Below are 23,486 nucleotides of genomic sequence, written 5' to 3'. Positions count from 1 at the left end.
CTCTCAACTTTTCACGGGGCTATCCAAACCTTCTCAATGAAGTAAGCAAGATAAAGCATTTTAGATTGTACAGTTTTATGAAGAGAAATGATACTGCATGGTGACAAAAGAACAAGGCTTTGGAGTGTCTCCTAGCAGAAGTTAATGACAGGTTTATTACATTTCAGTGGCGTCCAGTCAAAGATAGACAAACGATTGGACAAAGTTTGGTTTGTATTAGGAATGTAGACGGGACTCCAATGAATTTTAACATGCCAGCCAGTCAAACAGTCCATGAAAATGATGGTGGTGCAGCCAACTAGCCATGAAAAATGTTGATATGGAGGAACCACAATCATCGAATATTGGATTATCTGGCAAGATCGCAAGGTCCCGATGCTTGGCTAAACTATGTTATCTGACATTTGATTATCTGGAATTCGATTAACTGAACAAAATACTCCATGCCAGTGTCCTTCGGATAATCGACATTCCTCTGTACACAGTAGTGCTATTGTCTTTGTCCAACTGGAAAAGAAACTTAGGCTAATGTTGATAATAAAGAGAAAAATCCTCCAAAAAGCAGCAACGTCTGAGAAGCATTGTCCATTCTCACAGTCATATATGGTGAATGTCGCTTGAAAGTATTTTTGCGCAAAGTTTGGAGTTTCCAACCAGGAGGATTTCATTAAAGAAAAAGTCTTCTCAGTTGGGACTTATTCAGATCACACTTTGTCAACTACATTACTGATGTCAAGCTGTAAAACACCAGAATTGTAATGAAGCCTGGTGGTCTAACCAGTCTTATTCGACAATTAATATTTCGCAAAATAAGATCTTCCAGGATAACATGACAAAGAAAAAGCAGAATGTCTGGATGACTGAAGAAGAGAAAAGAGTCACTAACAGAGGCAGCCTATGAACTCTGATGTTAGTAATCCTGTGTGAATGGGTTGTAATCAGTGGTGATTGTCCTCAGATCATTCAAGAAATGTGGAATATTCAATACATTTGGTGGCAAGAGAATAATTATTTGTGGAAAGATATGGCTGATGATGACGTGATTGTTGGTGATACTGATAATGCCATCCAAGCAGCAGATTAGGACATGAACTTTAGTTTTGAAGACAAGGAGCTTTGTGGTGTCATGGATGTTCATAGTCATTTAATATATGCTCTGCTGCTAATTAGTTTTCTTTTTTGTACTGCAAGAAAACAACAGAAATCACTTATTTGTAAATAAAAAATTCAATAATGAATTTATGTTTGGCTTCTTTGGCACTACTTTTTGGGGTGGAATAGGTGGATTTCAATTTCTTCAAAACACTACTTGTGTTAAAGTTAACACCCTACATTTTCACCAGCAAGCTGGTCTTAGGAACACAATTATTACTTGCGTATATATGCAGAACATAGAACAGAGAACAAGACAGTGCAGAACAGGCCCTTTGGCCCTTGATGTTGCACCAACCTGTGAACTAATCTAAACCCATCCCCCCTATATCATTCATGTGCTTATCCAAGGATTGTTTAAATGCCCCCAATGTGGCTGAGTTAACTATGTTGGCAGGCAGGACATTCCACACCTTTGCCACTCTGAGTAAAGAGCACTTGTCTGACATCTGTCTTAAATCTATCACCCCCTTAATTTGTAGCTATTCCCCCTCCTACAAGCTGATGTCACCATCCTAGGAAAAAGACTTTCACTGTCTACCCTATCTAATTCTCTGATCATCTTGTATGTCTCTATCAAATCCACTCTTAGCCTTTTTCTTTCCAATGAGAACAGGTTCAAATCTCTCAGCCTTTCCTCATAAGACCTTCCCTCCAGATCAGGCAACATCCTGGTAAATCTCCTCTGCACCTTTTCCAATGCTTCCACATCCTGTAATGACGTGACCAGAACAGTGTACAATATTCCAAATCCAACCGCACTAGTGTTTTGAAAAGTTGCAGCATGACATTACAGCTCTGGAACTCAATCCCTCTACCAATAAAAGCTAACACACCATATGCCTTCCTAACAGCATTATTAACGTAGGTGGCGACTTTCAGGGATATATGTATATGGACTCCAAGATCCCTCTACACATCCACACTACCAAGAATCTTTTCATTGACCCAGTATTCTGCCTACATGTTATCCTTCCCAAAGTGAATCACCTCATATTTATCTGCATTGAACTCCATTTGCCACCTCTCAGCCCAATTCTGCAGTTTATCCAAGGCCCCCTGTAACCTGCAACATTCTTCCATACTGTCCACTACTCCACCGACTTTAATGTCATAAGTACTAATGTGTCATTAGTACTTCCTAGAATTCCTAGCCTTCAAGAATTTTCTTATACGGGACATCATTCTTAAAATTATTTATACTCTGCAGTCCCCTCCCCAGTCTAGACTATAGACTATATGTCATTGACCCCTTAGAGGTAAAACTTACTTTTATTCTCTCTGGATTGTGGCAGTCTCAGTCCCTTGTTCCAATTACTTATCTAATAATTTCACATTAATCTGCTGGTTACTTTCTTTTGCAATATGGGACTGACGACCCTGTAGATTCTCTCACTAGCTTCAAACTATCCAAACTTCCTGCTTGTGATCCTCTCAAGATTCAGAATTAGATGAAACCTCATTCATCTTTCACACAGTCAATTTTAGTGTTCTATTGTGCTTATAGTGCAGGTCTGCCTAAGGGCTATTTATTTTGGATAACTTCACTTAGTGGGCTTCATTTCAAACTAATCAAGGTCTATGCTGCATCTAAAAACCTACCCTATTACCCAGATAAATCAAAATCAAAGATCTTTTCTAAATTCCACTCATCTCCAAGATGATGTTGTCTCAAATGGACCTTTAATTTAATTATCCCTCATTTACAATTCTTTTTTGTTTGACAAAATAAATAAGTTTTATAGCTTTGAAGAGTATACTGCATACTTTCGAATTAATTTTGTTCTAAGTCCCAAAACTGGCTATACTATTGCTTCCGAGGTAAAAACAATGATTGCAGATGCTGGAAACCAGATTCTGGATTAGTGGTGCTGGAAGAGCACAGCAGTTCAGGCAGCATCCAAGTAGCTTCGAAATCAATGTTTCGGGCAAAAGCCCTTCATCAGGAAAGCCCTTTGCTGCCTGAACCGCTGTGCTCTTCCAGCACCACTAATCCAGAATATACTATTGCTTCCAACAGGAATGGCATGATTAAGTCACTAATGGTGTTCCCCACAATCTGAATAATCTCACTTTGCAACTTCTTATTACCTGTTCAAAGATGGCTATGACTATCCAGTGGTAATTCTGATTTTCAATCTTTACTCTGTCACTATTAGGTCTATGTTGAGTAGAGGACCAATAGCCAACCTGATTAAGATCACCAGACCATGAGGCACACACCTCTCAGCACTTTACAGGAGCACTAGGTAATCACTGGACAACATATTCCAGGCAGGAGCAAAAGCTGAATAGTTTCCAGCTTTGCTGATTCAGTCATACCCTGAGCATCTCATGGCAGAACAAGTTCATCACAGAGTATTGGAATAGGCTAATTCCATCACCGTACACTCACTGCTAAGCCAATGATATCTGGACTCATTTAGTCATCTCTATCAGACGAAATGATGCTCTATGTTCAAAGATGGCTTGTACCAAGAACTGGGTAACAGCCTGCTGGGCACCCATGTCTCTGCTAAAAGGAAACATGCAAGCTAGCTATCAAATTGGTGGTGGATATTGACATGGACAACTGGGAGATAGTCATCAAGCTATAGTTGTGACTTCTGTTGGATAACAGTTTGGAGGCACAGTGGAAGAGATGAGCAGAAACAAAACGTTTGGGTGACCATGAAGAAAGCTCAGAGAAGCATAGGACCATGAATCCCCCATGTCCTCAATCCACAAACTTCCTCGACAGAAACAAATACCAGAGTCTTCAATGCCAGAGTGACACTCCTGAGCCCCAACAGGCCATGATTAACACATCAACACTGCACAACCACCATCTCAGGAGATGAAAGAATGACGATAATGTTGTGCCACTTACACAACTCTGCATCAATAGCAGCATCACTGTCAGCAGAAGGTTTACAATTTAAACATAGGAAGTTATAATGGTAAAACTTGATACTAAGGTGTAATATAAATGCACAAAATCTAAAGTGTTGTTTGGCAACTGCATGGGAGAATTTTAAATATATATATATTATGAGGATTAATATTTCAATATGCATGGTAGCAAACTGGGACAAATAATTATTAAATAATCCCAGAAGAAATTATTTAAAAGTAAAAATATTGCATATATTCTGTTTTAAGATTCACAATATTTGTTAAACAGTATTTAACTGTATGTACCCATATAGTTCACAAGCTTTGCAAACCTTACAACTCTTAATGTTGAACTGCGGCAATTAAACCTTTTCCTAATTCAGGCTCAACTAATCACAATTGTGGCATGACAAGTCAGTTTTTGTCACAAACAACAATTTCCCAAAAGTTTTATACACTTTTTTTCTTTTGCTGGACCAGTTAAGAGTTAACCATGTTTATGTGAAATTATAGTTTAATAAGCCATAGCAGTAGGGACTGAAGTTTTCCTTTCCTTTAGGACATTAGTGACCCATAATGTTTTTATCACAATCCATCCTTGATTTTACTCTTTACAGCTTTTTTTCTTTTGATTGTTTTTAAAAACTGTGGTTTAAACTCAATCTTTAGTCCGAGTCAACTGGATTGCTAATCCAGTACTCCAATGATAATCTGTCCCTATTGCAGAGAATTTTGTCATTCTTTTCTTTGGAGTCACACAACTTTTTTTTGGAGGTATACTGCCATCTGTTGTTTCACTCAATTTTCCTCCTCTGTAGGCCAGTGCTAAGGTAATGTGTTTGTATACAAATAACACTTTAAATCTTGGCAATTAAAGATTCAACATTAATTATACATTTGAATCTTATTGTATCATTTAGTGGAATAATGAGTTCGGCTTCCACATCTGCCAAGCACACAATTTGCATCTTCAACTTTGCCTAATGGCACCATCGAGAGCACAGGCCAAAAACCAAAAGCACAAGATTGTTCACAGTTTAATATTAATCTGGCATCCATACAGATATGAGGATGGCTGGTATGGAAGATAAGAATTTCACACTATTGACAGGACAGTACATTTGCCTATTGAAGAAGCGCTGAAAGGATTCCATGCTGCATTTGATTTATGTCTTTTCCAGACCTGAGGAAGCTTGACATTGTCACTAGAGGCAAAAAGCAGAAAACCTTTCATTCTTTACCACATCAATCATCACTGTAAGCATGAAGGAAATGTTTAAATCCAATAAAATATAAACCAGTGTTGCAGTTAATTGAGGTTAAATTTATAGCCTTTTTCATCCACTGTAGCCCATAGCCCTCACTTGAATAATATGATGAAATATTGATGAGCATTGCATTTCAGATCGAATCTGGAATGCAATTTGTAACATCCTGAGCACCTTCAACATTGTGACATTTTCTCACAAAGGAAAAATTTCAATAAAATTGAAATGGCAGTATGTATTACCCTTCACTGTTCATATTGACAAAGAATAGAAAGTATTACATATGAATACCAAAACTAATGACTAGTTTTAACTACATTACAAATCAAATGCTTTGTTTCATTATACTGTTGTGATAGAAGGCAGGTGTTGCTAATACCTCTTTTACTAGTTGGATATTGCCTGTCCCTAGTAGCCCTTGTGGTGGTGGTGGTGAACTGCCTGTATGAACCACTGCAATCCATATACTGGAGGCTGACCCACAATGCCCTTAGGAAGGGAATTCCAGGATTTTGGCCCAGTGACAGTGAAGGAATGGTGATTTATTTCCAAGTCAGGATGGTGAGTGGCTTGCAGGGGAACTTGAAAGTGATGATATTCCCATGAATATGCTGCCCTTGTCATTCTAAATGGAAGTGGTTCTGTGGTTGTAAGGTGCTGTCTAAGATTCTTTGGTGAATTCCTGCACAGCATTTTATAGATAGTACATACTGTTGCTACTGAGTATCACTGGTGGAGTGAATGGATGCTTGTGGGTGTAGTCCCAATAGAGCGGGCTACTTTTTCCTGGATAGTGTCAAACTTCTGGAGTGTTGTTGGAGCTGCACCCATCCGAGCAAGTGGGGAGTATTCCATGTAGGTGGTGGTCAGGCTCTGGGAAGTCAGGAGTGAGTTACTTGCCACAGTATTTCTAGCCTCTGACCTGCTCTTGTAGGCACTATGTTTAGTCCAGTTGAGTTTCCAGATAAGCTCCAGGATGTCGATAGTGGGGGATTCAGGGATGGTAACACCAGTGAATGTCAAGGTTGGTGTTTAGATTATCTCTTATTGAAGATGGTCATTGCCTAGCATTTGTGCAGTGCAAATGTTACTTTTCAGCCCATACTTGGATTTTGACCAGATCTTGGTGCTTTTGAACACAGATTACTTCAGTATCTGAGGAGTCACAAATGGTGCTGAACATTGTGCATTCATTGGCAAACATCCCCACTTCTGATCTTATGATGGAGGAAAGGTCATTAAAGCATCATTGAAGCAGCTGAAGGTGGTTGGTCCTTAGATACTATCCTGAGGAGCTCCTGCAGAGATGTCCTGAAGCTGAAATGACTGACAACCACAGCCATCTTCCTTCGTGCTAGGTACAACGTCAACCAGCAGAGGATTTGCTCTCTATTCCAGGGTGGCTAGGGCTCCATGATGTCACACTCAGCACACTCAGTTGAAGTGTGAAATTAAATGCTGTCAAGGGCTGTCACTCTGGAATTCAGCTTTTTTGTCCATGTTTGAACCAAAGCTGTAACAAGGTCAGGAGGTGATTGGCCCTGGCGGAACCTAAACTGGGTGTCATTGAACAGGTTATTGCTGAGCAGGTGCTGCTTGATAGTACTGTTGATGACACCTTCCATTACTTTGCTGTTGATCGAGAGTTCACTGATGGGGCAGTAATTGGCTGGGTTGGATTTGTTCTACTTTTTCTGCATGGGGCATACCTAGGCAATTTTCCACATTGTCATGTAGATGCCAGTGTTGCAACTGTACTGGAAGAAGGGCTGTCCTGAAGGAGGGCTTATGCCCGAAACATTGATTCTCCTGCTCCTCAGATGCTGCCTGGCCTGCTGTGTTTTTCCAGCACCACATTTTTCAACACTGTACTGGAACAGCTTGGCTATGTGATGCTGGGGACACGAGATGGACTATCCACTTGGCACGTCTGGCTGAATATTGCTGTGAATGCTTCATTAAAATTTTGGCAGTAGCAAAGTTTAACAGGGTTACTACTGGTTGTGATGGATAGAGGACAGATGTTAGGAGAAAGTGAGGTCTGCAGATGCTGAAGATCAGAGTTGAGAGTGTGTTGTTGGAAAAGCACAGCAGGTCAGGCAGCTTCCCAGAAGCAGGAAAATCAACGTTTCAGGCTGGAGCCCTTCATCAGGAATGTTTCCAGATGAAATGTCTATTCTACTGCTCCTTGGATGCTGCCTGATCTGCTGTGCTTTTCCAGCAACACACTCTCCATAGAGGACAGATGTTGTCTATTATTCTGTTATATCTGTAATAAATCTAAACATTCAACCTATCACTGATGTACTTCAACCTAAGAAACAAATCTCAACTGTTCTATGGCATAACTGTCCCCATCAATCAGGAGAATGCTTCAGATTGGCATTACAGATCTATTGTAATTAATTCACTATCATAATTTAAGACCTTTGAATATGCTACTTTTAGGCCTTTGTCTGACAAACTAGTGATCACATTTTCAATAAATGCTAAGGATCCTTCATATTGTGCTTAGAATACAGGATGATCAGAGTGATAGGCAGGAACTGAAGCTGATTTGCAATATGTACATTAACTGGATGGAAAATAGATGCAAGGGAGAATAAATTAGCAATAAGAACCTAGGAAGTCTTGCAACTCAGTAGGCACTGCTCCTGTCTCTGAGCTAGACGCTCTATGCTCAAGTCCCACTACAGGACTCCCATGACAGAAAGTTGGTGATATGGTTCAAATAGTTTGACAATCACCTCTCTAATGTTTCCATTTCTTTCCCCATGATTCCCCAACAATTGTAAGATTGTTTGCAAAGTTACAAATGTTATGAGAATCTCATCGATGCTTTTTGTACTCATTTGACAAGATAAAGACACAGGCTAAAGCCAGTGGGGTCCTTTGTCGCACATAGATTAGATTATCAAGACCCAACAACATTAGGTCGTCTTATGGGAAAATCCAATATTTCCTGCTTTGCCACTGCAGGAGGAAACAAAAGAGGAACAGTTGAAGAAAGTATCAAAAGAAGGTAATTTTCTTTTTAGGGGCAAAAACATTTTTGGTTCCCACAGGGAAAATGTAAGCCACCATTGAACCTTTCCTGTTTTTTGGATATGGTCTCAGTCTAAAACCCCCCTAGGGTTTGACTATTTGCTTTGAGGCATGGTTTTACAAAAAAACTGACCGCAAAGGATGAATAAGATTGTGGGACCAAAATAATATTTGGTTAGTTGCCCTAGAATTTAGCAAGCCATTCAGTAAGACATAATGGATGGTTGGTTGACTTCACAGCAGTCTATTGATGGGTCTTTTATCAAATTTAAAAGGTGGAATTTAAATTCATTCCTCCTCAGCAAAAGCTAGGCAGCATGGGAATTAAAAGCGGTATTTAAGCAATTAATTTTTGTGGTCCTGTCATCTTCCTAGGATCGGCTAACTAGACAGGTGAAGCACTTATGTGAGCTTCATGAACTGACTTTTTTTATCCTATTATACAGATTCTACTGATCCATTTCTCACAAGAATAACTTGCTGTCATCTGGATTCCTTGCTGTGACTTTTACAACTTGAAATATACTCTCAGTAGCTGACAAAACATGAATAGTAGGTTGAAGTTTGGAGTGAAAGTATTGCTGTTCAGTATCTTACTTTTAGTTTTCGGTGGTGGGTGAGGGGAAACATTGGTGCTAACTGATTTCGGACTTTTGGATTGTTCTCGTTGTCCCCAGTCTTCATCCCATTCCTTTTTGAATTTCTGTTCCTCTGCTTCTATCCTGTAAGATACAATAGTTACTCAAGTCTTTGCTTCCAGTTAGACAAGAAATCTGCATTTATTCTGAAAATGAAGAGTGTCAACAAATTGAAGCAGTTTCAGAGTTATGCAGGTGAGTTGCATTAAGCTTAATACATAAGATCTAGAACAGCGTGATTAAAAAAAAGGATTAAAAAATCTTTTTTCCAATTACTGAGCACATCGCCTTGTATGATTTTAAATAGTTCTATTTCGTCAGCAAGGCATTTTAACCTAGAGATTTTCAAGAGCGAAAGCCATTGTGCAATTCATTAAGAAATTAATGGATTACATAATTGCAATTTGTCTAACTAGTCTTTATTTTTTTACTATTAGTCACTATTCATCCAGAAAGGAATGATATCAAATATGAACATTGACATCTGTTGAGAATGCCAGTTGATTGTACCTAGCACTTTTCTTTCTGCTTGTTTTCCCAGTATATATGTAATTATGTAAATAACACATTTTTAAAAATATTCATTCATGGCATGTGGGTGTCACTGGTTGGACCAGTATTTATTGCCTATCCCTAGTTGCCCTTCAGAAAATAGTGGTAAGCTGTCTTCTTGAATGGTTGCAGTCCATTTGGTGTTAGTATTGTCATAATGTGGTTAGGGAGAGAGTTCCAGGATTTTGATTCAGTAACAAAGATATATTTCCACGTCATGACAGTGAATGGCTTGAGGGAAACTTGTAAGCCACTCAATCAAAGTAATGCATTAACTGGCAAGCCAATCTCCAAGTGTCAAACATACATATTAAAATTGAAATCCTGGTATTTATTTTTCAGAAAAAAAACAAAAGAAAACTGTAGATGCTGGAAATCAGAAACAAAATCAGAAGTTGCTGGAAAAATGCAGCAGATCTAGCAGCATGTGTGCAGAGAAACCAGAGCTCCATCTTCAGAGCTGATTTTATTTATTTTTATTTCTTTCTCTGAAATTTTCTTCATATGTCACTTGAAGGCAGGTAACTCATGCTAAGACCATTTCACAGCTTTTGGTGGATTTTGAACACTTGGCTCCTAGGACTTTTGTTATTGTATTAGTCCAATCAGGGAAAGTATTTTGTCATTTAGTAGGCATCCTGTATATCACATGCAATTGTTACAAGGGCTCAATAAGATTGCATTATGAGCAAGGAATTTGATAAATTCTCAACCAAATGCGATAACCACAGAACCTGCCTGAGCAAAGAGCACCAACTAAAAAGTGAACCTGTCCTCTTCCGCATCAATAGGAATTTAAAACTTGGCAGACCGACCAATAATCATGCAAGTCAGATGGAACTCCACCAAAGAAAATTAAAAATATGAAACATGTGACTCAAACTATGCATATGCACAGAGTTGAAATTGGGATTTCTACTTCCAATGTATTGGTTCGCAATTCACTCATTTATTTGGCCAACAAGGATGAATGTTACTTTCGATGATCATTTTAAAGTAGGTTAATGGTGCTGATATAGAAAACAACATTTATTTCTCAATGTCACCAACATGATGCAAATAGCTTTGTTTTTGTATGGCAGAAAAGGTAGAAGCTCTCCATTGATTGGAGCCATATTTATTACCTTCAATTCTACAAAGTGTTCTTTACTGGAACACTTGATTAAATTCTGCCCTGATCTCAAGGTAAACCACACTCAACCTCGAGATTCAACTCTTCAGTGCAATGCATGGGCCAAGGCTGTACTAAGATCTGGAGTGGACACCTGGCAGAACCCAAACTAAACATCACAAAGGAGGTTCTTGCTGAGTATTTGTCACTTAATAGAAGATGTCATTAACAATGCTATCACTTTGTTGATATTAAGAGTAGATTCATGGGACAGCAATTGTTTGGATTTGATTTATTTGCTGTTTATAGACAGGGTATATCGCTGGTAAATTTTACAAACATACAAAATTGGACCAGATGTAGGCCATTTGGTTTCTCATGCTTAGTCCAATACTCATAAATCAGAATGCTTGTATCACAAATTCCATATTTCTATTAATCTCCAATAACCGGGCGGCAAGGTGGCTTAGTGGTTAGCACTGCTGCCTCACAGCACCAGGGTCCCAGGTTTGATTCCAGCCTCGGGTGACTGTCTGTGTGGAGTTTGCACATTCTCCCCATGTCTGCGTGGGTTTTCTCCCACAGTCCAAAGATGTGCAGGTCAGGTGAATTGGCCATGCTAAATTGCCCATAGTGTTAGGTGCATTAGTCAGAGGGGGATGGGTTACTCTTCGGAAGGTCGGTGTGGACTGGTTGGGCCAAAGGGCCTGTTTCCACACTGTAGGGAATCTAATCTAACCTTTGTTTCTTCTAAGTATCTATTTACCTCCACCTTAAAAATATTCAATGACCACATCTCAAACAACTTCTGGAGACAGAGTGTTCCAAAGTTACATGATTGCTTATACGTACATTCCCTTTCACAAAGCCATGCTGCCTCTTTCAGTTTACTTTCTACTTTTCTGATTTTTCTAAACACCCAGTTAGAATCTCCTTAATGATCAATTCTAACACCTTTCACATGACAGATATTAAGCTAACTGCTCTACAGTTTCCTGTTTCCTATCTGCCTTCCTTCTTGCATAGAGGAGTTATATTTGCTATCTTACAGGCTGAAATAACCTTTCAACAATCTAGCAAATTCTCGAAAATTGACATCAATGCATCAACGACCTCATCTCCACCTCTTTTAAGATCACAGGATGAAATCCATCTGGAAATGGTACAGCAGCTTGGTGGCTCAGTGGTTAGTATTGCTGTCTCACAGCAACAGGGACCCAGATTTGATTCCAGCCTTGGATAACTTTATGAAGTTCGCACATTCTCCTTGTGTCTGCATAGATTTCCTCCTGTAGCCCAAAGATATACAGGTTATTGGGACTGGCCATGCCAAATTACCCTGTAGTGTGTAGGCTATGTAGATTAGCTATGGTAAACACAGGATTAGAGATGGGGGAGTGGGATGCTCTCAGCTGATCGGTGCAGTCTATCTGCACTATCGGGGACATTTCTATCAATTCACCCAGTACTGCTTCCCTAGTGCTGGCAGTTCTTTTCTCCTTTCCACCTCCTGGTTTGTAACAATTGCTTCAAAATATTTGTACCTCCAGGACTAGACAGAACTTTGCCAAGATCCATAGCTTTGCTGTGTCCAGTTTTTCCAGCTGGTTCACACGGTGTGGAATAACTGTCTCAAAAACAGCATCTGTGATGATGGGCATCTCAGGAAGAAGCCTAGATGGGTCACAGCTTGGCAATTCTGGGGCAAAGAGGCTGTAAACATATCAGCTTAATCTTCTAAACAGATGTGCAGCATTCTTCCAGCATCGCGATTAGGGACGTTTCAGGAACCGTTTCTTAGATTTATTTACTTCATTTCAACACTGTTTCATCTGGGTCCGTAAGAGATGTGTGTAAAACCAGAATATTAATTTAGCTGTATCAATAACACTTTTGACATGCATGCTTTGCCCTGATGTTTCAGGTCAGTGGTCTAACCAACACTCAATGGATCTTTACAATAGTACAAACCCATCTTGCTCTTCAGCTGAATGTCTTCTATCGATCTAGTGTATATGAATCAGCTGATTTTACATCATCACTGTCTAAGTTAACATTCACTTTTGTGCTCTATTTTTTGGGTGAAAAACTGAATTTCACACAATCATTTTGTACCCATCATTTCAAATCCTGTTCTTATTGTGGTTATTTTATACTAAACAATGAAAGGAAATGCATAAATAAATACGCTCCAGTCAAATACATCATCTGTGCCAGACTGAGAGCAGGGGAATAACTTGTGCAAAAATCTGCAGCCAAACAACAGCTCTCTGCTTCAGTAGCTTGTAAATTATAATCAAATGCAGTCTGGTGTGACCTGAAATTACATTGCAGTGTTTTTATATCATGGCTGGCTTCTTGATATGCTGTTTCAGTTTTCCTCAAACTCAATATGTCAATATAAATTCATAGATTATTTTCCTGAGCTTCTTAAACATGCATGATTTTTCTTAAATTAATGTGACCTTCAAGAGTACCAGAATATTCACTCCAGAATATTAGTGTTATATTGCAATCTACATTATGCAAATCTAGCTTGTTCACAACATCTTCATGAATAACAATCTAGCAGCCTTAGTTTCCCAGAGTGTTTGGACAATAAGTATTTATAATTCTCCCAACAAACTTCAATTATCACTTTTTCACGCAATAAAATTCTGAAAGCAATAAGTCTACAGAATATTAATTGGTATTAAAGGAAGCTTTTTCCCCATGGAATGAAACATCCTCTGTCTGCCACTGTGAAAGAGGAACTGGACAATGCAGCACAGTTCTGCTTTCACAAATGTGGGTTTTCGCGCAACCTGTGCTTGCATATGAATGAAATTAGTACATCAAAATAATAGAAGAACATAAAGTAATTTCTGTACACCCCCAAAACTAAATAAAAATAGAAATTAAAATGAAAACAACTTGCATTGTAGAAACTTTAATGCCATACACAAAAAATAGAAAAATTATTTCCTCAACCCGTATACTGTCGTCATGGCTACATAGGAGCAAGTGAGGACCGCAGATGCTGGAGATCAGAACTGAGAGTGCAGTGCTGGAAAAGTACAGCAGGTCAGACAGTATCCAAAGAACAGGAGAATCAACATGTGCTTTTCCAGCACCACACTCTTGACAGCATCCAAAGAACAGGAGAGTTGATGCTTCGGTGGGGGTGGGGTGGGGGTGGGGATGAGGGGGGTGTGGGTAGTGATTGGAAGGGGGTTAAGAGATAAATGGGGGTGGGGATGAGGGGGGTTAAGAGATAAATGGGAGGGGGAGCTGGGGGGCAGGTAGCTTAGAAGGTGATAGGTAGATGTAGGTAGGGGTGATGGTGATAGGTCAGAGCATAGGGTGGAGGGGATAGCTGGGAAGATGGATAGGTTGGACGGTTCCAGAGGGCGGTGCTGAGTTGGAGTGTTGGATCTGAATGAGGTGAGAGTAAGGGAGATGAGGAAACTGTGAAATCTATGTTGACGCCGTGTGGTTGGAGGGTCACAAGGCGGAAGAAGATGCGTTCTTCCTCCAGGCATCAGGTGGCTAGGATTTGGCAATGGAGAGGCCCAGGACTTGTATGTCGGTTGGTGGAGTGGGAGGAGGAGTTGAAGTAGTCAGCTACAGGGCAGTGGGGTTGTTTGGTGTGTGTGTCCCAGATATTCTCTGAAATGTTCTGCAAGTTGGCGTCCTGTTCCCCAATGTAGAGGAGACCACATCGAGAGCAATGGACACAGTTAGCTGAGGTGTCGAGATTAACTGGAAAGTCTCTGCCGGATGTGGAATGATCCTTTGGGGTGACACGGTGGCTCAGTGACTAGCACTGCTGCCACACAGCATCGGAGACCCAGTTTCAATTCTAGCCTTAGATTAGATTAGATTACTTACAGTGTGGAAACAGGCCCTTCGGCCCAACAAGTCCACACCGACCTGCCGAAGCACAACCCACCCATACCCCTACATCTACCCCTTTCCTAACACTATGGGCAATTTAGCATGGCCAATTCACCTGACCTGCACATCTTTGGACTGTGGGAGGAAACCGGAGCACCCGGAGGAAACCCAGGCAGACACGGGGAGAATGTGCAAACTCCACACAGTCAGTCGCCTGAGGCGGGAATTGACCCCGGGTCTCTGGCGCTGTGAGGCAGCAGTGCTAACCACTGTGCCACCGTGCCACCCTTGGGCGACTGTGTGGAGTTTGCACATTCTCCCTGTGTTTGCGTGGGTTTCCTCCGGGTGCTGCAGTTTCCTCCCACAGTCCAAAAATTGGCCAAGCTAAATTGCCCATAGTGTTAGGTGCATTAGTCAGAGGGAAATGGGTCTGGGTGAGTTACTCTTCAGAGGGTCAGTGTGGACTTGTTGGGCCAAATGGCCTGCTTCCACACTGTAGGGAACCTAATCTAATCTAAAAGAATTTCAGCACCGCCCTTTTGCACTGTCCGATCATCCATCTTCCTTCCCACCTATGTCCTATACACGAAAAGCTGGAAAATCTAATGCAGCCAATTACCGGCCCATAATTCTATTCTCAACCATCAGTAAGGTGGTGTAAGTGCTCATCAACAGTGCTGTCAAATAGCACTTGCATAGTGATTATGTCATGTTGTTCACTAACAAACAGTTTGTCTTCTGCCAGGGGCACTCAGCCTGGACAATAATCAAGTTTGGACTAACAAGTTGCAAGAAACATTGTCCCTCCCTAGTTTAGGCAATGCCCATCCCCAGCAGGAGATAATTTAACCATCACCCTTTGACATTCAATGACATTCCTATCACTGAATCCTCCACTATCAATATTTTGGAGGATACCATTGACCTGAAACTGAACTAGACTAGCCATAAGAGTACTGTGGCTTCAACAGCAGGCTGAAGGGTAGGAATCCTGCAGTGGATAATTCACCTCCTGACACCCCAAAGACAATGAACCACTTACAATTCAAAACTCTTGTGATGAAAAGACTGTCTACTTGCATGGATGAGTGTAGGATACAATCCAGGACAAAGCAATCCATTTGACTGGCTATAAATGTTCACTCCCACCACCACTCTGGAGCAGCAGTGTGTACCATCTACAACATGCACTGCAAAAATTCACCAAAGCTCCTTGGACATCACCTTCCAATATCATGACCATTACCATTTAGAAGGACAAAGGCAGTAGGTACATGGGAATCCCACCATCTTCAATTGCCAGAAAGTCATTTACCATCTTGACTTGGAAATGTATTGAGTTTCCTTCAGTGTCACTCGGTCAAAGTCCTGGACTACTTCCTTAACAGAATCATAGGTATTGTTAAAGCAGATGGACTGCTGCAGTTCAAAGGGGCAGCTCATGACTATCTCCTCAAAGGCAACTAAGAATGGGCAATAAATGTTGGTTTAGCCAGTGCCGCCCAAAGCCAATGAATGTACTTGTTAAAAAATATGGCTCCTAGTCTAGGGGTGCCTTTATTTTAAAATTCTCATTCTTGATTTCAAGTCTCTCCATGGCTTTATACTTCCTTGTTGACACAGAATGATTGAACAATGTGCTCTCAACACAAAACCAATTGGTTGACTGCTAATTGCAGAAACAGTTGATGTTTGCACCAATTTATTTTTCAATTTGTCAGATTTCAATTATTAGAATACAGAATCAGTGCTTTAATGACCTCCCATTACATAACCCAACCCGAGCACTCAGGTACATCGTACTTCAGAATTCAACACCAGACAAAATAAAATTGGTTGTTCAAAACTCTTATAACAATTCTATTTTTGATTTCTATATTCCCTGCATACTCCCACTAAATATTAATGCAGCAGAAGTCAGAAAAGCATCAAATTAAAAATACAGAAGCAGCAAAATGTTCTTAACTACTCTCAATCTCTTATAATCTTTCTGTAACCATGGATATATGGTTCAGTTAAGTTTTTCAAATCACTATCACTATAAACATAGTGACCAGATCAATCTTTCCTCCCAAGATATGGAAGGTTGACTTTCATTCCTTCAGTTTCTCAACTTTGGCAAAGAGCTATTGCACAATGCATCTCTATTCACAGAAACCTATTTTAATTCATCATGCATTGATCCACAAACAGTCCAGCACCAGTCTTTTCACAAGGGAAAGTTCAAAACTTGGGAACATACTTTTAAGGTGTGAGAAGGAAGGCTTAAAAGGGATCTCAGAGGCAACTTTTTCCACACAGAGAGGATTCGTATGTGGAATGAACTGCTGGAAGAAGTGATAGAGACAGGGACAGTTACAATGTTTAAAAGACACTTGGATAGGTGCATGCATAAGACAGATTTAGAGGAATTTAGGCTAATTGCAGCCAAGTGGGATTAGTTTTGTTTAGGAAATTTGGACAGCATGGACAATTTGGGAAGAAAAGTCTGTTTTCGTGCTGTATGACTCTATAATGAGTTACATGAGTATTGCTAGCTCATCTTTCTCCAGCTTGTAGTCAGAGAAGGAATCCAGCAGTGAAGACTAGAGCAGGTGGGACTTGAACCTGGGCCTCCTGATTCAGAGATAGGAACACTACCACTGAACCATAAGATCCTCAAGAACCCCACAATTTAGTATAAAATCTAACTAGCATCATCAGTTTTCAATCCACTATTCAGCTGTTTGGTTTTGCCCTAAAATTTTACTCTAATTTGTAAAACTGATATTGTTTCATATAGTGTACAAATCATAATGCTCGAGTTTAAAACAAATGACAGACCAATTATTAGTCCAAGATTTCTAAATATCTCAAACAGTTAAGGGCGTGAGTAACTGAGTCATACGGCTCAAGATGGACTCAATCTCAATCTGCCATCTATGTTGATTGCAGTTTGATTGGTGGGTTGAGGTGTTCTACTTGGTCGCAGAACACCTAGGTTAATAAGGGAAAATCAGTCATGATACCATTTTTGGTCCAGTAGCCACAGAATCTCACTGGAAGTACACATAGTTGAATGAGGGTACTCCATTCTGTTACAGTATTCTCTGCGGATTAATTGCCTACCAACGTTCACCACCTAGATACCAAAATGAAGAATGGATTCTTGAGGAAGGCACTGACAAGCATTCTGATTCTGTGGAACTGTACTTAAATAAGAACTCAACATGTTCAGGAAACAAGAGAAAAATATTTACAGAAAACAGGTAAAGACGACACACAAGTTTTGCTAAAGACTAAACATGACAAGTATTAAGCCTCAATACAAAACCAGGCTACAAAGTCCTGGCATTAGTTTGATCATCCAAATTAGTCAAGTTTAATCAATCTTGGAAATTCCTTATGATGGTTTTTATCTATGTAAAAACAATTTGACTGCAAATTATTATAAGGCAAAAGGGACCAGTACTTAAACACAACACTTACTGTTCAATTTCCTTGCGATATCTCTCTTGCTCTTCAGCGGTTTTCTGGGAAATCTCTAATTTCCTTCTAAAAACATGAAACATTGTTTTAAAAAGACAACACTATTTTCATTGAATCATATAATCGCTACAATACAGACAGAAGCCATTCGCCTGGTAAGTCTGCACCAACCTTCTGAAGACCATCCCACTCAGACCCACCTCATTCCCATAATCCCGTATGGAGATTTTAAGATGGTTAACCCACACAGCCTGCACATCCCTGGACACTATGCGGCAGTTTAGCGTGACCAATCCATCTAAACTGCAAATTGTTGGACTATAGGAGAAAACTGGAGCACCTGGAGGAAACCCTCACAAACATGGGGTAGAATATTCCCACTCCACGCAAACAGAGGCTGGAATCAAAGCCAGGACCCTGGTGCTGAGAGGCAGCAGTGGTAACCACTGAGCCGTCGAGCTGCCCAAACCCCTAGGTTGGTAACAGAAAATCAGTCATGATATCATTGGCCAAGGAATTTCCCAAATTTTCTTTTACATTTAAATGCAAGATTAAAGAAATCTTCATTCAATCCCTGTCTCGGCTTCCCAGTTAATTTACAAATTCTCAAAGTATTTCTTTTGAGGATACATATTCTAAGTGTTTCCTCCTTTTCCCCATTTCCTCTTTCTCAGGTACATGTCATTTGCAAAGTAGTGTGATACAGGCTGCCAAAGATCTAATATTCCATTTGATGTTCCCTTCAATGTAATGGAGATGTATGATATCTATTTTGATCTCTTTGCGAACCTGCAATTGAGATCAAGCATCCAGCATCATTTGGAAAATTAATCCTGATTTCTTGGACACAGTGGCATGGAAGTCCTGTATATTCAGCAAGGTAAAGGTCACAGCATGCTACCGATCCAATGATTCAACTTAACAGGCACTTTATTTTGTTAACAGAAAGAAGTTTGTTTGTTGACCAAGATAAAGATTGAAGCTGGATAGGATAGAGCACAGCAATTTACTAAATTAAGTAATGTTTAATCTAACAATAAAATATGGCTCTGACATTGTACACAGCAATGAGGAGTTAGCCAATGTATTGCAAATAAGATTTCAGCTCAGCTAGGGAACAATGCAGCAGCCTTCAGAGAGAATATTAAATTTAAACGGAACAAAGGACAGACATGACAGCTTCATCCTTAATAACTAGTTTAAATTATGCAATATAATTTGCCGAATCCAGATAGACTGAAACAGAAAAGTGCAATAAGATACAACTCATAAATTGTTTAACAACCTACATTAGTATGAAATGTGATGCTTCAGCACTTAATTCTAAGCCTACACTGAAAAGATATCACTCTAATTTTAACACATAAACAGATGGTGATTCTAAAAACAAAATTAGAATTGATCTTTTCAAGGTGATAAACAAGACCACATGATACCTTTCACATTTGATTTACCAAAGGATTTAGAATTGTAACATTAATAAAAACCTAAATGCTATAGGATCTTTTCTATGTAGCCAACTAACTAAATCACAATCATGGTTATTTCATGCATTTAACATATTCCTGAGAATATCTGGTTCTGTGTACAGTAACAATAAAATAGCAGTCCTTATTTGGATCATTAAGAATTATTTTACATACTATTCTAGAGTATTACATAGACTATACTATTTTAAGTTCAGGTTATCATATGTACATAGGATAATAATATTCTGAAGGGTCTTATTCCTGAATATAGGTTTACGCATGCAACATTAGAATGTTTCAGTTGCAACATGATCTGAGTTTGGAACTCAGTTTCACCCAACTTGCCTTAAGGCTGGACCTCACATTAAACAAAGCAATGAACTGGTTAAAATTTAAAAGAAATGAAACTTTTAATGGAAGTGCTATGTTTCCGTGGGAACATTCACACCTCTAAATAAACAAGTTACGGAATTAACTTCCAATCCTGAGAAAAGGGCCCCTGAATTTTCACAAAAAGAGACTGCCAGTCGATGCAAAGATTCTGGTAGAAGTCCAATTTTGAAAACCTCAGCCTCAAACTCAGCCTATGTCACTTTTGCAGGAAGGGGGTTAGTAAAGGGGGTACAGCAAAGATTCCAAATTGCACATCCCTGTTTTCTATTGGTAGCTGCCCATGCCAACTGGCAGCTGTCTTAATTCATACAATTTTGATGAGGTAATTGTCCGAAACCCAAAGTGTGTGGACTAGACCTTGTCAAAACAATCTGGATTAGTGGTGCTGGAAGAGCACAGCAGCTCAGGCAGCATCCGAGGAGCAGTAAGATCGACGTTTCGGGCAAAAGCCCTTCATCAGGAATGAATGACCTGGTCAGAACAATTCCCATCATTGTGAATTCATTAGATAGCTGGAGTATCCTTTTGAAGATGTAAGGTTGAAATGTCAAATTTGTAAATGAATGGCTAATGTGTCAAATAACCGCCAAAGCTCATTGGAACTGTTAATGATGCCAATGGATTTAGCTCTGTTGGGTTTCCAGCAGGGAGTTTTAAAAAAGACAATGCTTTCTACTTCGCTTGGTTAAAATAAACCCGAGGGCCATCCCTATAAGATTTGTGCTGCATGGTGGCACAGTGGTTAGCACTGCTGCCTCACAGCGACTGAGACCCGGGTTCAATTCCCGCCTCAGGCGACTGACTGTGTGGAGTTTGCACGTTCTCCCCGTGTCTGCGTGGGTTTCCTCCGGGTGCTCCGGTTTCCTCCCACAGTCCAAAGATGTGCAGGTCAGGTGAATTGGCCATGCTAAATTGCCCGTAGTGTTAGGTAAGGGGTAAATGTAGGGGCATGGGTGGGTTGGGCTTCGGCAGGTCGGTGTGGACTTGTTGGGCCGAAGGGCCTGTTTCCACGCTGTAATCTAATCTAATCATTTAACATTATTATCGCACAATGCCTGTCAAGTGAACAGTTTGCTTGGCAGATCTATGTGGATATAAAATAGGAACATTCATTTTCAAATGAGATTAAGTTCTTCAGAGAGATAAGGTGCCAAAAGGATAGGTGTCTGCAGACAAGGATTGACATAGAGACTATAGGTTGCCATGGGTAGATGTACATAAGTTGGAATGGAGGGGATGAGGAGTAATAGGAATGGGTAGAGGACATGACGTTGTTTAGATTGATATGGATGGAGCATGGGGACTGAAGTATGTGAGGGATACGTGCTGGGGGCTTCTTTCTGTATTAGTCATTTTTCTTGTAACTTCAACACTGTGTCTGTGCTCCAAGGCAGGCCTTCCATGCAGTCCACCTCCATATCCAGTGCCACAACGTTTCATCTGGGGTCACTCAGCCTAACTCCCAGACAACCCTGTTTCCCTGGAATTAAATTGCAACCTTTGGGGTCATGTTTTCTCTGGTTGGATTTGCAGAGCGGGGATACATGCAGACTCTGCGCTCTTGAACCAAGAGTGAAGACCTGGACCTAGAGCATACAGTAATACTGTAAAACTCAGTGCTGCACAAATGGAGTTGTGCTAGAATATTGCAGGTGTTATTTTTGGGCTATCAAACTGAGAAGCCATTTGCCCTCTCAAAAGGACGTACAAGAAACTATTGAGTTATTTGAAAGAAAAATCCTTCTATTCTGGTCAGTATTTATCCTTCAAACAACATAATTGAAAAGGATTATCCAATCTTAGCATGGTACTAGGCAATTGATCCAACACTGAATAACATATGTAGCTATCGAATTGGCTGTAGCAATTTAAGACATCCTGAAGTTTTAAAGTTTTTGATATTTTATTATTTTCTCTTTATTTTCTTTATGACAATATACATAATCAAGACTATTAACAGTTTCATTAATAAAGAATGGAGTTGTCTATTTTAATAGCAAAAAATTACTTTGCATAACTGTTTACAGGTAAAAATAAATATCAAGGGATCAGGCACTTTAAATACTCTGTCTTAGCTCAGTTGGCAATTGGTCAAGAAGTTAGAATCTCTCAATATTGTTAGAAGCTTGATTAATTTTGTGGCAGACTTTAAGGAAAGGCTGACTCATTATAAGATAAATGTTGACACTCTCTTATTCAGATTTTTTAATCATTCTTTCAGTAAGACATATCCCAAGGGGATGGTGCCTGACTGGGGCATTACCTGACTTTGGTCTGGACATACTCTAGAAAATAAAATTGGAAAAATGTTCCACTCACAGCCTCTCCTTCTCTTGTTGTTCTTTTACAATTTTGTTGGTTTCCAATGCTATCTTTTTCTGATGCATCAATTCCTGACGTTCTTGTTCACGTCGATAGTGTTCATTCATTCGTTCTTGTTCTGTTTGGAATAGCTCTTTCCCCTGAATTGAAAAGTACAAGATGATCAAAGATACTGATAATACATGCTTTCATTTCTGTAAAAAAAACAGAAAGGCCTTCATTTTTACATACAGCTTCTCTGTGCACATCTTTGTCCAAACTTAACAAAATTCTGAAATAGTTCCACACATAGTACTCGTCTCCAGAACAATAAAGGTATGGATACAAATTTGATTTTAGGAGAAGAGGTGACCTATTACACCTTTATGACTATTTTTAATTCTTCCCCACAGATACAGTGTAAAAGGGTATTGCATGGTTTGGGAACCTTGGGTAATAATAAAGAACGTATTAAATGGTGACAAGTAGACCTAATCCCAATATCCTAGCCAATGAACACATGGGACAAGTTGGATCCAACATCAAATGGAACAGCAACATGAAATATTATTGCATCACCAAATTGAATATATTCAAGGAAACAGTAATTTAGAAGGTACTGAATTAAAGATACAAAACAGAACAAAAATTATGAGATGGAAATCCAAAAAATACAAAGCAAATCAAATCTGTTCTAAATAGATGGACTAAAAATTATGCTGTATGTTTTCTTTGGATAGTTTTAATCAACCTGTTCAGAAATGTAATAACACATGTCTAATGCAACTTAGGACTTGAACTGGGGTTTCCTGGCTCAATGAGAGGGACCTGACACTGCACCACAAGATCCCTGATGGTTTTATTCGAATGAGGGGGGCGTAATTAGCCACCTGTTGCATCTACTGATGTGGAGGTAGCACACAAGTTTGGTGTTACTTCCTCAATTTGATTCAATTCCCTACAGTGTGGAAACAAGCCCTTTGGCCCAACAGTTCCACACCACCCCTCCGAAGAGTAACCCAACTAGACCCATTTCCCTCTGACTAATGCACCTAACAGTATGGGCAATTCAGCATGGCCAGTTCACCTAACCTGCACATCTTTGGACTGTAGGAGGAAATCGGAGAACCCGGAGAAAACCCACGCAGACATGGGGAGAATGTGCAAACTCCACACAGTCAGTCACCTGAGGCTGAAATTGAACCTGGGACCCTGGTGCTGTGAGGTGGCAGTGCTAACCACTGAGCCACCCTGCTGCCTCTTTTCCCCATTTGTACCACTGAGCTGTGTCTCCCTTTCAGCTGAACTCAGCAGGGATTGCAACAGCATATGGTCAAAG

The 23,486-nt window shown here is 39.9% G+C and overlaps 1 protein-coding gene across 3 annotated transcripts in view; it reads right to left on the bottom strand.

Moving 5' to 3' along the window:
- ush1c (Usher syndrome 1C) overlaps nucleotides 1–23,486 on the bottom strand; it is a 205,414-nt gene that overhangs the window by 94,971 nt on the left and 86,957 nt on the right. For all 3 annotated transcript variants that reach the window (XM_072592221.1, XM_072592223.1, XM_072592222.1), the window contains 3 exons: nucleotides 22,166–22,308; nucleotides 17,985–18,050; nucleotides 8,937–9,061 (listed from right to left, as the gene is read on the bottom strand). In XM_072592221.1, coding sequence (XP_072448322.1) covers nucleotides 8,937–9,061; nucleotides 17,985–18,050; nucleotides 22,166–22,308 — 334 coding nt within the window. The remainder of the gene's footprint in view (nucleotides 1–8,936; nucleotides 9,062–17,984; nucleotides 18,051–22,165; nucleotides 22,309–23,486) is intronic.

The sequence above is a fragment of the Chiloscyllium punctatum genome, chromosome 22, assembly GCF_047496795.1.
Source record: "Chiloscyllium punctatum isolate Juve2018m chromosome 22, sChiPun1.3, whole genome shotgun sequence".
Taxonomy (NCBI): domain Eukaryota; kingdom Metazoa; phylum Chordata; class Chondrichthyes; order Orectolobiformes; family Hemiscylliidae; genus Chiloscyllium; species Chiloscyllium punctatum.
Note: the sequence above shows the minus strand (reverse complement) of the source record. Positions and strands in the feature narration are given on the sequence as shown.